The sequence below is a fragment of the Podarcis gaigeae genome, assembly GCF_964106915.1.
Source record: "Podarcis gaigeae genome assembly, chromosome: 4".
Lineage (NCBI taxonomy): Eukaryota > Metazoa > Chordata > Lepidosauria > Squamata > Lacertidae > Podarcis > Podarcis gaigeae.
The window spans coordinates 68,974,442-68,992,431 of NC_139677.1; the positions used below are offsets into that span (position 1 = coordinate 68,974,442).

Genomic DNA, 17,990 nt, shown 5'->3' on the forward strand with positions numbered 1-17,990 from the left:
TATCTCAGTACCACAAGGAGTACAACTTTGCCTTTACAGTCATTTATGCTGCTTTAAAGTGTCATTCAGGTAAAAAAATATGACTATGTTCTTTAAATAAAATTGACTTACCTCTATGGCACATTTGCTTCCCCTGATATTTCTTTATATCATGTTTGCTCAGTTCAGTAATAATCAGATAGCTACTGGATTTGGTCCTTGAGTTAAAAAGACCTAGACTTGCGAATCCAACATCAAAGGCATCATCTTCGCCTAAGGTCAACCATTTATGGACTGCTCACCAATAGATGCCCAAAGCGCCCCTTCAGATAATGAAAGCCCCCCAATGTTGTAAATGTCAACAACACTGAATGGTCTTCATTTACTATGATCATAATATTGGAAACCTGTGGGCAGGGTATTTTTGCTTTTCCAACTCAAGTTCTATAGAGTTCTATAGTGTCTAGTTTTTGAGGAGCTTACATTAAGAACTTGGGTTTTAATCCAGTTATTTGCATTATAACTTCAGTTACACACACTCCATGTGGCTATTGCAGTGAACGGACAAATCTGGGATTCATATCCATACTCAACCAGCTCCAAAGTGGCAATAAAGCTTGAATTAACTGCAACATAGTATCTGTATTGCCTAAATACGGTAGTCCCAAGGAACTGCAATTGCCTGGCATTTTGGTGCTTGGTTGAACATGGAGTTTAACACAACAGGGACCCATTGTGTTGGGAAGCCAGGAGAGCAACGCAGCTCCACCTATGCCATCCTATCAGCCGCTACTGTGCATATTCACAACTGTAAAGCAGTGCACACAAAGGTAAGAAATAATAATCTGAACTAGGAAAAAGAATGGAAGTGATCAAAACTCAACTTGCCCTAAAACACACACACAGAGCGGAGAAAAAGTTAACAATGTTCAGACAGCCAGACATAACTGCTGAGACAAATCAAAGAAGTTATGATTAGATTGTGCAAGTGCTCTGGCACAATCACAAACTAAAATGTAACTAAACTTCAAATATTGTGCCTTTTTGCACTGTATTCCAAAACACAGAGTCTGCATGTACCTGAAAAACACTGATTACAAAAGTGCCAATCAGCCTAGTAAGAAAGAAGAGCATAAAATGATTTCATAATTGATGAACATAGAACTAGTAGGAGAAAGAATTATTTAATGTTGAGCCAAGATATGGAACTTCCTGACCAGGGGGAATCAACTCTCAGCTCTCTCTTCCCTCCCCTCCCTTCCAATTACAAGTTTTCTTCTGCTGTTTGAACACCTGTTTGTTTGTTTGTTTGTTTGTTTGTTTGTTTGTAGGTCTTTAACCTGACCACTGTGATTTTTGCTGCCCTCCTCTGGAATCCCTTTGGTTTGCTTTCATATGAGTTATTTTAAAAAGTTTGATGTAATTTATTCTGCACCTAGATAGGGGCAAAGAGCTATGCAGTTGTCTCTAAATCAGTGGGAATGATAGTTGCCTTCACTACCATCATCTGCACGGCATAGTTTCTGAAATTTCACTAGACATTGCTGACATATTTTCTTCAGGCCTAAAACTGCATTTTTGAAAAAGAGCACGAGTTGAGATTGCAAGGACGAAATCTCTCACAGTTTCTGCACCTGTTCAACCTGACCATGCAGTTGCAAAAAATGCTCTGTCCTGATAATGTCTGTGTGCTTTCATCACAGTATTCCTGTGGTGCTGCACACCTACAGCTTTCTGTTGAACTGGTCTTGTGAATTCACAACCAGCAGGAACTTTGAAACTAGATGTTCCTTTGCCTCCTTTGCAAACTGGGTTTTGGACAACAACAAACAGTCAGGGATGCTGTTTGCCTACTAAAAGATAAATAGATAGCTTCCTCCCACCCCAGCCCCCAACTTAAACTACACTACTAATAAGAAATAGCTGTAAACATGGAAGTAGGTAGTGGACCAAGCAAATATATTGTAATTACTGGAGGTAGAGAAAGCAAACACATTCATGCTCAGTGTGCAAGATGTAGAAGGTATTGTGTCACCTTGCAGCTGCATTGGTGATTATTTTTAGACTGCTGGGATTACGGATCAGCTTGTCCAGGATGCTAACAATCTGCTCAAACTTCGGTCTGTTGTTTCTGTCTTTTTGCCAACAGTCCAGCATCAACTGATACAAGGCAGCTGGGCAGTCCATGGGTGGTGGCAAGCGGTACCCTTCTTCCACGGCTTTAATTACCTGCACAAGGAGAAAAAGATTGCAGACATTATCAGGAGATGCTTCCCCCTTTGGTTCTGCAAGGGATCTCCATTGCATTGTCACAGACGCACGGTATTTAAAACCAATCTATTCATTCTCCAATTGTTCCGACGTGTCCTTCTTCCTCTTTATTTGCAAAATAAGCCACTTGACAAAAGGGAGATAGGGAAAAGTGACAGAGGAAGCAGAGGATAATGTGTAGCTCTTTGAAGAAGGTGCTATTTGGTCTTGTCCAGTGCTCAGCTTTGATTAGACCAAATGCAAGTCACCTTATTACATTTCCTACAATACAAGCTTAATTGGTCCAAAGAGAAAACATCTGGAGGATCACTACCCACTCACCCTCCTCCTCCTCAACAGCCTTTTAGGAATTGCTGTTTGAGATCATAGGAACATGGGAAGCTGCCTCAGGGTGCGCCTGATTATTGGTCTGTATAACTCAGTACTGCCTTCAAGCCCTGGCAGAAATTCCAGTGGGTTTCAGGCAAGAGTTTATCCAGCCCTATCTGGAGATGCCAGTGACTGAATTTGGGACATTCTGCATCCAAATCACGCACTCTCTTTCTGAGCTACAGCCCTCCCTCCAATAAAGAGGCCTTACATTTTAAGATCTAATTATCAACTAGGATGTTTTACATAATATTCACAAAGACACAAGCATGCAAACTCTGGGACTATTTCATAGGTACAGAATTGTATATAGGGAGAGAACATCAGTATATATAAATATATCTATATATTAATTGTTTCACAGAAAGAGGGCAGTATTCATCTATCAAGGCTACATCGGCAGCTAGTAGCTTAGCACAACAAGTTATCCCTTCTCCTTTTAATGGGAGTGCTCCTTGCCTCTACAAGCAAGCGATATTCAAATACGCACTTAAAGTTGCACAGGCAGTTGCTAACGCCACATAATTGCAGAAATATCCAGCTTTACTGACATTTCCATATTTCTGCATCGCACGGCAGATAGAGTTAGATTACTGTTGACAGATGGGTTAAGGGGCTAACAAGGATGTGGAGTAGCAATAAAGCTAGATTACCCATGATTGTCCTAACAAGCATATTTCCAGCCACGTTGGGGTTTGGCTTGAGAGGTTGTGGCTGTGTGGTTTGCATGTGAGAAATCAACCAGATTTTGACTTTCTATAATCATTTTAGGAAAATGACTGAAAAGCAGCAGGCAGCTTAACAAACGCCCTGTGGCAGATCATAAACAACTGCTTCCTACTTGACATTTCAGGAGGAAAAAATTATGAAATTAGCTTCCATTTTCTAATTTCCATTGTCAGGGCAGCAATTCTTTATTTCTAAACCAGCAAGTTTCTAAACCGGCAAGTTATTTCTAAACCAGCATATTAACCATAAGTTAATATGGTTAACTAATCTAGGCAATATGAACAACTAACAGCCAATAGTTATATGAATAACTAGGGGCTAGTGCAAACATAACATTTCTTGGTCTTTTTATAAACTGTAGTTAGGAAATTAAAAGCATTCCCTGACCTACAAGAAATTCCCTTCCCCTCCCCTTTCAGAGTTAACAACTGCCACAATGAGGTGTTACATTTACATTAATGTTAATAATAACCGTGGTTGCCTTTAATCATGGTTTACATAGCCATTTCAGACTCTTATTTTAAAGCTAACCAAGGGCAACATTGGTGCAAATATTATTGCATGGCTAATTCTGGCAAGCGAAGATAGGATGGAATTAACATGGTAGAATGGACACAGGTTACTAATTTATTACCAATAATCAATAGACTGGAAAATGTTATATATTTATATTAATAGACTGGAAAACCTGTTCAATAAAGAGTCATTTTAAAGCAATGAACAACATGGGTTCACTACACTGTGATGCAGCCAGTGTGTGTGTGTGTTTTTTTTTGTGGCGTGTATATTCCACGATTATATCCCCATTTGTTAGGGTAAGATATTATGCACAAAATTTATTCCCATTTGTAAAACATGTATAGAGCTGGTCAGAATTGGTAGCTTTTAATTGAGTCATGTGGAACATATCTAGACTAAATTAAGGGAACAACATGGTATGTTTTTTAAAACGGCTTTGGGAAATACTAAATTCCAAAGAAGCATAAAAGGATGGCAGAACTGTTTAACTTTCTGAAGTTGGACAGCAATAAATTCAAAGCTATCTAAATGAACCTCTATGTAAAAGACTTCTAAACAAATCAAACCATCACTTCATGTTATCTGCTCACTGCATCCGAAGGCATTTGCTCATTAAAATCTTAAACACAATTTCCTCCTCTCTTTCTTAGGCAGTTTAATTGGCCCAGTATACTCCTAGAAAAGCTCAGCAGAGATACAGCCAAAAGGGATCACGAGACATTTCATAAAGTTCTATAAAAGATGTATAACATTCTAACTAATGTAAAAGCACTTGTCGATTATTCTCAGAGTAACTTGAATCATCCTCCTTCCTTTATTCTGTAAGTTCAAAAATTCTTTTTTATATAGAAATGCCACATATTTTTTTCAAGAGAAAGTAAGATTTTCAAACATTTGGTTTTCCAAAATTAAAAATAGGCACCAGCTTGTCTTATGCTTTTCGTCCTCTCACAGTATACTCACATCCTGATTGGACATCTCCCAGTATGGTCTCTCTCCATAGGACATCACCTCCCAAAGAACAATCCCATAGCTCCACGCGTCACTGGCTGATGTGAATTTACGGTAAGCAATGGCTTCTGGAGATGTCCATCGGATTGGAATCTTGCCTCCCTACAAACACAAAGCATTGTGTAAAGTAGCAATAATGACTCAGGCAGTGGGATGCACATTTATGCTATGGAATTTGCTACCACAAGACGTAGCGATAGCCACCAACTCTGAAGACTTTAAAAGGAAATTAGACAAATCATTGGAGGATATGACTATGAGCAAAACCCGTTCTAGGAATGGTTTCAACATCCTGAAAACTGAAATGGACCCAGTTTGAGTGTAGCTTGTAAGAAGAATTGACAGTGGTGTTAAGTAACTTGTTATTTATTTACACTCTCTCTTGACAGTTTTACAACAAATACATTTTCAAATGTTTGCACAATTTTTTTAAAAAACATTTTTTAAAAAATAAATGCAATTGAAAATGCATGTAGCAACAATGACAGAATACATAAAACCAATGGGGAGTCTATCTATCTAAATACCAAATGCCTGAGAGAACTAAAAAGTCTTCCAGCTTATGAAAAGAAATCAGAAACATCAAGATTTCTTGGGGGAACACATTTCATAACTCCAGGACCACCTTAGAAAAGGCAATGGTGCCCTTATTTCCCTAGAGGCCGTAACTTGGAGCAGGACCCCACTGGCAAATACTAAATTATTGTAGTAACCTCATGTAATTTATGTCATTGCCTGATGCTGTTTACTTGTTTATGTCACAGGGATTCCTGCCAGAAAATGAACATGGTATGGAAACCAACGTCTGATTGTTCTTTATTCCATTGGAAAACACATAAACCCCAATTTCACTTGCCAGGTATAGATGGTTTCTTTTAAGTTTATTTTAATCTCTGTTGCTGACTTTTAGCTATTTTATGCTTTTATGTTGCATTTTGCATTTAATTTGTTTTTCTTTTTATTGTAAAGCAACCCAGAAACTATGCATTATGGGGCTGCATACACATTTTGCTTTAAATAACCGAATAAATAAATCTATGTAGGACTGTCACAAAACAGCTACTAATATGATATACAGAACCACAGAAACTGTTGTTATTACTTTGGGCATCTTTCTGGATCTGACGTTTTCTCTCCATTTTGATAGACATGGGTTGCCATTGTATACACACTTACCTAGGATTTACTGCTGAATAGACATGCATAGGATTCCAATCTTAAGTATGATTAGATTCCAGAATACATATTTTTGAACCAAATCTCACCAGATGGCATTTAGCATGAGGACAGAACTATGCAAGCGTGGCTCACCCTGCAGGGTAGAGCTGTAGCAATAGCTTCCCGTCAGCAGCATCTCTGTTGCTTCCTGGAAGAGGCAAGGTGGCAGCAAGGTTGGTGCCATGCAGATGCATGGGGGAAGCACTGTATGCATCCCAGCACTGCTGCTGGGAGGCTATTTCACAGTACTGTCCCACTAGGTGAGCCATTCCTGAAAGAATGTATGCAGCCTTGAGCTTGTAAAGTCCCAAAGGAGCAGAATTATGTGTTTCTAAAACCTTCAGCACTGGCTTTTGTGAAATTGGCAGGGTGGTTAAACGACATTAAATCATATATATTTTCCTTGCCTTTTTTAATCTCTTCATCAACTTTTCATCACCAAGCCAGAAATGTAAGAATATTGGAGGAAGTGTATAGGCATACTGGACAGTCTTAGACAGAATAGAATTGTTGTGGTCATGTATGTGTGCCCACCCTCGCTCCCTCCCTCTTTTAACATAAATGATCTTGTTGAATAGCCACTATGTGATATTTGGCTCTCAAACACCTAAGGATTCATAATAATCATTCACAGATCATCGGACTCACCCTTGTTGTGTAGGCAGCTTCTGGATCATCCTCCAGAACACGGGAGAGGCCAAAATCTGAGACCTTGCATACCAGGTTACTGTTGATGAGGATGTTGCGGGCAGCCAGGTCACGATGGACATAGCCCATATCTGACAAGTACTTCATGCCAGATGCAATTCCTCGAAGCATTCCCACTAGCTGGATGACTGTGAACTGAGCATCATGTTTCTGTAAGACATTTACAACAGCGTTTCAGATCTTCAACGCACCCAGGACCTGTATCCGCACACATTCTATCAAAGTCACTGGGAACCTGCCTTGTGAAAATGCTCTGCCAAAACTCAGTGCTTATAATGAAAATAAACCTGTCCCAGGCATTGTCGGATGAGACATGGGTAATTTCATCTGTCCTTTTATTATTGCACAGTTTTTATATGAGTTCAGACTATATAGCTCCCTTTGGGCTGATTTCCCCCCACTCCAGTTGACTGTGGGGGCCTAATTTCACCGAAAACCTTAATTCTCTACTCCGAGTTAAGCAGATACACAGGAAGGCAGACAAAATATGATTATAAACATATATAATGGATTCAAATGGGCACATTCTATCTGTGACTCAATATTATTTTTCACAGTGTAATACAATTTCATCCTTTTCTTCTGGCGAAATGCAGTAGGTGCATATATTTCCTTGTTGCCCAGGTATCATACATCAGGCTTGCGGGATGAGGGCCCCTGCCTGAAATCCTGGACAGCTGTTACCAGTCAGTGTAGACAATACCCTGACTGATTACAAGGTGTTCCTATGTTCCTATAATTCCTTATGAGGCAAGCAGTAGACTCATATACTTATGATATTTTTACATATCTGCAACTAGCCTTTACTATGGGAGCCACTAGTCTGAAATTCTACCAATAATAGTACAGTCACACTGATTTATAAAGCCAGAGGCATCACTACAGAATAAACAGGGTACTTACCCTCAGGAAGCTATCCAAAGAGCCATTTTCCATATACTCAGTAACAATCATGACAGGTTTACCTGGGGGGGGGGGGAATATTAAGCACAATCACTCTGTAGGATAAGCCACCTTATAAGCAAAATGCTTAAGTCTAATTAATGCATGCATGAAGGGGTTAATCCCATAGAGCAAGCTGTCCTGCCAGGCTTATCTAGGTTATTCCCTTTCAACTTGAATGGAAGGAAGTCAAGCCTATGGTTCCCCTCAGCCTACCATGCGAAGCCACTCTTGTGTTCCTATAGAAATAATTAGGAACTTGCACCATTTGGGAAAACAATAACATATTTAATAAAAAAGAATTCATCATCATCATAAAGTAAAGGGTTAACAAGAGAAAAGTTAAATTCTACAAAATGCAGAGAGCTGTATTATGGTAAAACGGCTAATCGCATTTGGTGTTTGATCAGCATCCTAAAAGCATTCTCCAAACAGAAGAGGGGCATAAACAGGATTGTTTGCATGGCTATCTGTATGATTTAGAACAGGGGTGGGCCTGAGGATGACATGAAGCCCTCAGCCTAATTTCATTCAGCTTCAGAAAGCCTGAAAGGAGAGGAAGAAGGCAAGGTGGCAGAAAGAGGGGTGTGACCCATTCACTTTTGGCCCTCCCCTCCAACGGTTGACATATGACCCCCCCACACCTCACCCAGCAGATCAATCATATGGGAAAGAGGTCCTCGTTGGGGGGGGGGGGAGGTTCCCATGCCTGGTTTGCTGCAAACATGTTCAACTTGAAGGTTCTCCTATACTTTTTATGAAGCTGCTGCTTCTGTCAGTGACAGAATGCTAGGTTAACGTGAGCTATTGGTCTGAAGCAATATGGCAACTCTGACCTATTATAGCAAGGCTATATGCAACTGCATTTCATTTTGGGTCTCATGAAGGCAGCTATAATATTAGCATTTCAGAAGATAATTCTTTAATCACAACAAAGGACTATTTATTTATATGAATCTATTTTATCTTCTGTCCTAGGAGATCGGTGCAAATCATCACAATTATTGAGGGATAAAGCAAACTTGTCACCACAGGGCTCAAAGGCCAACATCTTAATCCTAAACACATTTACTTGGGAGTGAATCCTATTGATTTCAAGACAATTTACTTCCAATTAAGAATGCTTAGGATCATAAAACGAGCCAGGGGGACAAGAGGCCAGACAACGCCAGCAGGAGAGCAAACAATAGGGGAATATTTGACAATATACTAACATACACAAGAATTACGCAGATGGATGGGGATGAATCACAACCATTGCTCATAATTATAGATTTCTCTGTGCTTGTTTTCGTCTGAAATTGCCACTTCACTGCTGAAATATTAGCACATAGGAAATATTTCCATCAGTAGCCCACTGCATATAACCCTACTTCACTCTTTGGGCAGAAAAGGACATGGTCATATGCTGGCAGTATACCATCCTGCTTCCCTGTGACTAAGCCTCATTCCATGCCCAATAAGCATGGGGCACTTTGGCCCGGCGGCACTGTGGCCCATAGATTGCAGCAAAATACTAGTGAAGGTTTTGTCCAGTATTCTCTGTGTGTGATGGGCTCATGGGGAAAATCTGCCCCATGAGTCCTTGCTGAAGAGGGGAGGAGAAAGCCTATATAAGGTTGCTCCCCCTGAAGCTCACAGCCATTTTGCTTTGAAAGCTTCCCGCCCTCCCACCCTCAGGTTAGAGCCTTCACTGGGCAATTCTGGGTCATTGGTTGACAGGGCTGGACAGGATTTTTTCCTCCTCTCTCAACCTGATTGGCACTTGGTTGGGGTTTTTTCCACCTTTCCCTCAGTGAAATTATGGCATTCCTTTGTTAGGCGGAAGGACATTGTTTGTATGAGGGCAGAAATGGCATTGGTCATGCTCAACATAGTATGGGGGGGCATAAGGGAGCTGAGGGGAGAATTGACCACAGCAAACCCAAGCATGGGTTCAGTATCTGACTGGTTGGAATCTGCACCCTGGACCCCCAGTAAGACCCTGCTTGCTTGGCTTGCACCACAGGAAGGTTCAACACTGGCTGATTCCTGTCATACAGGTTTGGAGTGATCCCGTCATACAGGTTTGGAGTGATCCAAACCCAGCAGACCCATTCCGTCAACCTGGGGCTTGTGGAATGATGAACTGATCCTGAGACCCAATGCCATGCCAACCCTTGCCCTTGCCTGCTGCTGTCAATAAGATTTGGTCTGATTTTATCCCATCACCATTCTACATTCTGGTTATTTTGCTGCTCACATGGGTCACATAATGTGCTTGCCTGGACAATTAGCTAATAGCAAATATACTACATTTAATTATCACAAGCATTAAGTAGTTCAGGAGTAGCAGGTCTTACTCAGGACCCTAACAGCCTTTCCACTGCCTAATGGCAATTGGACACAGTTCTTTCATGTGTCCTTTGTGAAGAAACACTGCCCTGCTTATGCTCCAATGAATCTTTACAAAGCTCAGTCTTTCAGATCTTTCTGGTCAGGTCTGACATGAGTTATGGCTTGGGAACCAAAAAAACCCCACTAGATAATCCACTTAGCAACTGCCTTAACTCCTTAGGGATAATGCCGCCCCCCTCCATGGCTTTCCATTCATAATCAATAAACACATGGCATAATACATCATAATGTTCATTCAGTTAATTATTAATAACCATATTACAGCTGCAAATAATTCACAAGCTACCAGAATTATGTGCTCATACAGCATTACAGGACTACGCTGGTGGTGCACAATTTCCATTTTATAAATGGCTACGGACCTATTTAGTCTGAGGTATCCCTACTAATACAGACCTATAGTCGAAAGTTAAACTACTGTCTTGTAAATTGCCATGCACATTCTATGCTATACGAACAAAACAATGCTTACCACCTTTCAGAGGTGTTGCAAAGGGATTGAAGCCACAGATTGCCATACTTCATATTATTTTTTATGCGATCTCATGTTTTAATAAAATAATTAATATCAGAGAGAGGATTTCAATGTCATTCTCAGGAAATTTTGTGTGATATTTAAAATGCAGTCAAACCAACAATTCACACGCTAGGAGCTGAAGCGCACAGAATTTTCCTGTACGTTTGCTAGAGAGAACTCCATTAGAGACACTCCCATTGTGCCCTGACAGGGAGAAGGCATAGCTATATATCTTCTCTTACCTGCCCGGGCACATCCTCTCTTTTTTGCCTTTTCCTCAGCTCTTCACCACCAAACCAGAAATGTAGAACATCTGCTAAATCTGAGCTCCAAAGCTCAACTACATTTAAGCTAGACTTAAGTATGTACTTGTCACCAAATTACCATTTTAAACCTGCCTGAAGAAAGCTGCTGTTATCTGTTACTCTTCAACAAGTATTCTGTGGGAACAAATGTTATTTATACATTTTACAAGATTGTCTGTGCGATTATTGATTTAAGGGGGAGAAAAGGGAGAAACACCAGGAATATCAAGTCTGCCTTAAAGCATTCGATCTCCCTCCCGTCACCATGTGCTATTCTGTGGGTGTTCCCAACCCCCTAAAGCCAATTTCAGGGGGCATGGGAGGGGAAAAGTCCCATTGCTAAAGCAGAAGTTCTTGCATGTGGCTTCTGCTGACAGGACTCATTAGTTGCTTCCTGCTCTCAGGTCTCAGCTAGACTGGTAAAGAAAAAGCGATTGATATACATTGTATGTGCGATATAACATTGTGCCATCAGCTGGCAATGTGGAGTCCCGTTTTTCTCCACCTGTTTAAATTTACAATGCTTTAAACTGAAGTGGGTTTTTTTATGTGTCTAGATCCAGCCACAGTTAAGCCTCCATGCCATCTTCTTTTATTCAGATAAAAACGTGGATGTTATTTCATAATATTGCTCCCCAGTCTCAAAACTCAACAAACTGTTTCATTCCAATGACAATAAAATGTGGATTTAGACCTTTGAATAGATTTCATTGCATATTTACAAAATTATCTTTAGGCTCAACAGCAATCTGTTCAAGAGATACAAGATAAATAAAGGACAAATGTTACTCTGTGTACACCACTGTTAAATGAGGTAAAAGTTCTAAAAGCAGAGCTGGCCCAAATAGGGATCATGCCTATGTCTTACTCTAGAGGAAGACCCCATTGGTCCTTCCTCAGAGTGAGGTATGGAAGCAGTGAAGATGAGATGAAGCGGCAGCAGAAAAGCTTCCACCACTAATGCAGTGGCAAAAAAAATCAAGGGAGGGAGGAAGGAAGAACAGGTGGTTTGATAGGCGGAAGGGGGGAAGAAGTAGGATAGTGCCACTGGTAGATGGAAGGCATAGCTAGCTGGCAGCCCCATTGAACAGGACCATGCCTTAAAGGATGTGAGGATACACCACTACCATTTGCTGCAGTGCCATACTTGCTTCCTCTAATAGCCAATTCCTTGGACTGAATGCCTGTCAGTTTGCACATGAAACAGGGCCACCTACATACAGAGGTGACACCCTTGCTAGGCAGAAGTACATATCACTGTGAATCAAACAAAAGAAAGAAAACTCAACCATATTGACTGACATGAAGCCATGAACATACAAAGTATTGATGGCAGTTGAGAGGGAGTGGGTGAGGAGAGGGGAGGCTAAGGGTTTAATGCTGTACTCACCAAGGGCATAAACCACACAGAATCAATGGGGCTTACTTCAAGTAGACTTATATAGGGGAAGGAGGAAAAAGTGTCCTTTATCCATTCTCCACCCATAAACCCTATTCATCTACCCCCATACTGAGAGGCTTAAACAGTACAACAAGGCTCCTATTCCATGTTCCTGTCTGGAATATTCCTCTAGGGGAATGGTTATAGACAGCAAGACTTTGTTATAGGTCCCACATGCCTTAGTATGTTTCAAAACTCTAAATAAAAAGAAACTGAGTGGAACATTGTACATTTGGTAGCAAGCAATGCTTATGAGATGAATTTACGCAACAAGTAAAAGCCAAAGTTGCCTGGTTACAATCTGAATGTTTCCATATTGATAATGTGCCAGTAGTCTAAAATTAGGAAAGAAGCAAAAGCCTTTCAAATCATTAGACGTACATTTCCTGCCTTATTTATCCTGTTCTGAAGAGAAATTCTCACTAACACTGAGCTGGAAATGTATGTGCAATCCGAAACATATGCTCCAAAGAAAACCTACGTATTTTTTTAAAAAAAGAAACATTATGTGTTAATTTATCAAAATGCAGCCATTTACATGATAACAACTTGTGTCAACAGTGTTTCTAAAATTTATTATACTAAACTGCTACAAATTGCTGTAAATTATTAGTAAACTAAGGAGAACATGTGTGCTGGCTATTAGGGCTGCTGCCTATAGGACACCCTAGAGACCAGTGTGGAAGGAAAGTTCAGCACAGAAACAAATATGTTACAGGGGAATAATTCAGTGCTGGAAGAATGGTCGGAGGTCTTATTTCACCCATACACCTTATCGCATCTCTAGTGAGTAATAAGAGACACTGTCCCTAAACAGTGAATGTGTGCCTCTGGGTTCAAGTAGGGTTCCTTACAGACATTTGCCATGCAAGAGGTCAAGAATTAGTCCATATGAACCTATCAGCATGAACAGTCAGTTCCTTTCTAAGGGCCATCCATCAAAATTGGGTTTGCCATGTAACAGTCCCAATGCCTATTTATCATGTGCTTTATATATTTTGGAAGGTATGCTTGGCAGACTCCTTTCAAAAAGAACACCCATGGATAATATACAAACTTGAACTATTTTCTTGAACTATGTCCAGCTTACCTTTAAGCTCTACATAATTGCCAGTAAAATTCAAAAGCACTGGAGAATTTATCATTGTACCATATCGATGCAGGAAGAAATAATTTATTAAGTATTTGCCATCTTAGTAATAATGCAAAACATGTATCTGATTTACCTTCTTGAAAGCAGCAAGAACATTTATAGTAATAATGTCAGCAATGGCCAAAAACATTTCCCCTCAATAATGTCTTGTGTTATATGTCTTAGCTGATATATATTCTAAACAACTCTGAATTGTAATGTGCTAAGGCCTTTTGTGGTAGTGAAGCATCGGGTAGTGATTAGCTGGCCTGCCATGATGTCATGGGGTGCTCATAAACGTTCTAACTGCTGAAGAAATGACACTATGAATAATAGAATGTTTGCAAAAAGTCCAAGTGAAAAATCACTTTGATTGAGGGGGAAATCTAGTCCTAACTCAGACCTTTGGGGGCAAATTACACAACCACAGCATTTTTCATTGCAAAATTTGCACAGAATTATTATTATTATTATTCCTCTGTTAAGCATTGTTACCCACAAGGTAGTAAACAATGACCACAAATTTGAGTCACTTACCATTTACAGTTCTTTCTGTCAACAAAAAGCTCCTGGGACAAGAAATATCCCAAGAAAATCAACTTGATTTTACCTGTGGGTTGTGGGTCTTGTTGTTCCACTCAATGTAATGTGTTGAGGTACCAGGAAAAACTGATGTGGCATTATAGGTTAACGTGCCCAGAGAGTTTTTTTTAAAAAAAATAAGTTCCTGGGACAACACCCAAACCAGAAATCTATTGATTTTATTTCATCATGGCTGTGGACTGCTGTTTTGGTTACTTAACACCCAGGATCTCTTCCTACTTATAATTTTGGAGTGGCTTTTCTACCCCAAGTTCCATTCCAATGCCTCTCATAAAAGCCAAAGTCATGCTTCAAAATCAATACATTCTTCCAATATCTGAAGGACTGCCATGTAGAAGATGGAGCAGATCTCTTCTCTGCTTCTCCAGAAGGCAGGACTAGAACAAAGCATGGAAGTGTCAGTGGAACAGTCTGCCTTGGGAGGTGGTGGGCACTCCTTCAGTCGAGGTATTTAAGCAGATTGGGTTTGTCAGGGATGCTGCAGCTGCCTCCTGCATCTGACATGCCCTACAAGATGTCAGGCTTTGGGGAATCGGCTTCCTCTCCTGTGGCCGTAAATGAGCAGATCAAACAAGGGGAATTCTTCTCAACCTTGGGGAAAGCGCTGGAGGAATGCTGTCCAAAGACCATGAATCTGCTAACCTCTCTCTTCCAGTGTTTCTTCTCCTAGCTGTTCCCCATCGAGTATTTCCCAGCTTCTGCCTTCCGAACTATGCCCCTCTGCAAACCACTGTTCCAAATCCTGGGAAGATTCAGGAGCAGAAGGGGGAGGAGGTGGCTCCCACCATTCCTCTTCAGTGCAGCCCTCCTCAGCACGATCCCTGACACAAGATCCTGAAGGGCTCTACAACACTAAGCTACATATATAAGCTCTATGATTTCTGATGAATGTCTTATTTGTTTTCTTACTAAGTGGTTGCACTAGGCGCAGCTTCTTCCATTGTTCTTCACCACCCATCTTTTCTATGACCTCCAAACCACTATTACCTTCGCATGCTTTGGTTGGTCCTCCCTACGGAACATTTTTGCCCTTCCGCTCAGCCCCTTTACCCCAAGAATACATAGTTTATTCTGTTATTGAGCCTTGTGTGACCTTTTCTACAGTTTGTTTCCTTTTAATTCCCCCCTTCTTTCCTCAACTCCCTAGCACAGTGTTGATAGAGCATGACAATGAACAGGTAAAGAATGAAAAGGTAAAGGTCCCACTTCTTGCATTCATCAGAAATAATAGAATTATAGAATCGTCAAGTTGGAAGAGAATCTGAAGGTCATCTGGTCCCATCCCCTGCAATTCAGGAATCTCAGCTTAAGCATCCATGACAGATGGCCCTCCAACCTCTGCTTAAAAACCTCCAAGGAATGAGTGTCCACAACTTCCCGAGGAAGTCTGTTCTACTGTCGAACAACTCTTATTGCCAGAAAGTTCTTCCTGATGTTTAATGCATTCCAGACTAAGCAATGATGTTCTTAGCATATCTAGTGTAAACATCCAATTTGGATAGGGTAAACATAAAAAGTTTTTAAAACTTTTGAATTTCCCCTTTTATTTCTTTTTTTTTAAATGAAATTGTCATCTACATTGTGATAGCAATATCTATACGGGATTCGATTTTATGCTAATCAATTTATCAATGCTATTCTTGGCCATTTGCAAGGCAGGAACTAATATTTGCCCACTTTGTACTGTTCTTATGACTCCTAAAATACATATGAAATACCATGCAATAAATAATGAAATTAAGCTTTTACACGGACCAATTATTGCCACGTGGTTTTTTGCTGCCTAATTGTGGCTATCCAAATATCTGCCAGATGCTGACACCATGAGGTAATGTGCAGTATGGTTTTGTAAGCGCAGCCAGAATGCCTGCAGCTGTTTAAGAGCAATCACTCTCAGCACAGATCCCGGTATTTTCTAATCTTGAATGACAACTGTAAAGCATTATCATCATTATCACCACAGGAGGGTGTATAGCTCACAGAATTCTCCAAAACTATAAGAGAATGCAAGACTATGGGTTCCTGTAGTATATATTTAACTATTCCAGAAGTTTAAAGACGGTTGTGAAGCCCCTTAAGATGTAAAATACTGCTTCTACATTAAGTAACTGCCTTGGTATTTATGAATTATTATGACTTATAAGCATCCTATAAGTAAGACTAAAACATTCACAGCTCAAGGATTATCAATACTGTCTAGCAGCATAGTGTTAAGTTCTCTTTGGCTGGCAGTGGCCAAAAGAAGGGAGGTCACATAGGGACTAGACTGCCTAGGACTGGGTGATATCTGGTATTATCATGATATATCGCCAGCTAAACATTGCAGTATCTCGATATATGTCTTAAATAAGGCTGGAGCTTATAATAATCTGGGGAAATGTTTTTTTTAAAGAAAAATCTAAATTTGATGTATATAATTAAATGAAAACTAAACTATTAAAAATTTCTGGAGAATATATTACTGTTCTGTTAAGGGCTTTATATACCCATGGTAACACCTTGTTAGAAAGTCAGGTAGACAATCTAGGTGCCACATGGTTCCTGAAAACTAGGTTACAGACAGTCATCCATCCTCTGCTTCTCCTCCAAGGAAGGAGAGTGTACACCTACCAAGGGTGTCCTTTCCACTGTCAAAACAGCTCTTGCTGTCAGAAATTTCTTTCTGTTGTTTAGTCCTTGCTTGTCGCTTGAAGCCATTCATTCAGGTCCTGCCCCCACCAGAGCAGGAGAAAACATGCTGCCTCCATGAGGGCCTTGCAGATTGTGCAGGCAGAAAGCAGCTTTTAATGCAAAGTCCTTTAGTCTGCAACTTCAGCTGAGAGGTAGCAGGGGCTTATGCCTTGCAAATAGGACAGGCAGGAAATGGCCATTTACTTTGCAGTACAGTGGTACCTCTGGTTATGAACTTAATTCTTTCCAGAGGTTTGTTTATAACCGGAAACCGCTTTTATCCTGAGGCATGCTTTCACTAATGGGGCCTCCTGCTGCATGCCTCCAGTGCAAAATTTTTGCTCATAACCCAGGGCAAAGTTCGCAACCAGGAGACCTACTTCCAGGTTAGCAAAGCTCGTAACCCAAAGCATTTGCAAGGAGGATGGTTTGTAACCAGAAGAATTACTGTAAGTGCAAAGGTCTGTAAGGCCAGCTGGGCAGTGCATTCTCGATATATTACAGGGTGAAAAAATATGAAACCTTTATTGCGGTCTGGAGTTCATCCTGGTAAGAGTCAAAATATCAATTTATCGCCCACCCCTACCTAGGACTAGGCAGCTAAGAGAATTCTGGATATCTTAGGAACTACATTTCTCATAAACCTTTCATACCTTGCCTACAGACCATGGATTTTCGAATTACTCCCTGTGGGTGCAAATCAGATGAGCAGTTTCTGAGACTTTTAATGAAAAGTCATTGGCCACAGACAGATGACATTTGCAGCTTATGAATGTGATTTTCCACCACTTGATTCAAAGATCAACTTCTTTTGAGGCATATTAAGGCAAACCCTTTCCATGACAGTCACGGGAGGAGGGCTTTAAGAGTCTTCCATACAGTTTTCTATACACTATCTGCAATATGCTACAACATACACAAGCCGACTTTCAGTATTTCTACAAGTTTCTTCCTACTTCATATCACCCAAAGCATTTTCTTCAAATACAGAAACTCAATTGATTCATTCTCAATTACATCTGTTTAGACTAGGAGTAGGTTGCCCTTTTCAGCATGTGGGCCACATTGCCTTGTGCAGAGCCTTTGGGATAGGCATGGCCAGAGGCAAATATTGGCAAAGCAGTGGGTATGGTTATTTCCTTTGCATATTCTAGCGCACAAAAGTTATACATGTCTTTC

General features: G+C 40.5%; 1 protein-coding gene across 3 annotated transcripts in view; it reads right to left on the minus strand.

The window, feature by feature from the left end:
- Window positions 1–17,990, minus strand: part of EPHA3 (EPH receptor A3) — a 207,389-nt gene that overhangs the window by 8,498 nt on the left and 180,901 nt on the right. For all 3 annotated transcript variants that reach the window (XM_083736308.1, XM_083736307.1, XM_083736309.1), the window contains 4 exons: window positions 7,708–7,769; window positions 6,745–6,954; window positions 4,831–4,980; window positions 2,015–2,208 (listed from right to left, as the gene is read on the minus strand). In XM_083736308.1, the coding sequence (XP_083592434.1) occupies window positions 2,015–2,208; window positions 4,831–4,980; window positions 6,745–6,954; window positions 7,708–7,769 (616 nt within the window). The remainder of the gene's footprint in view (window positions 1–2,014; window positions 2,209–4,830; window positions 4,981–6,744; window positions 6,955–7,707; window positions 7,770–17,990) is intronic.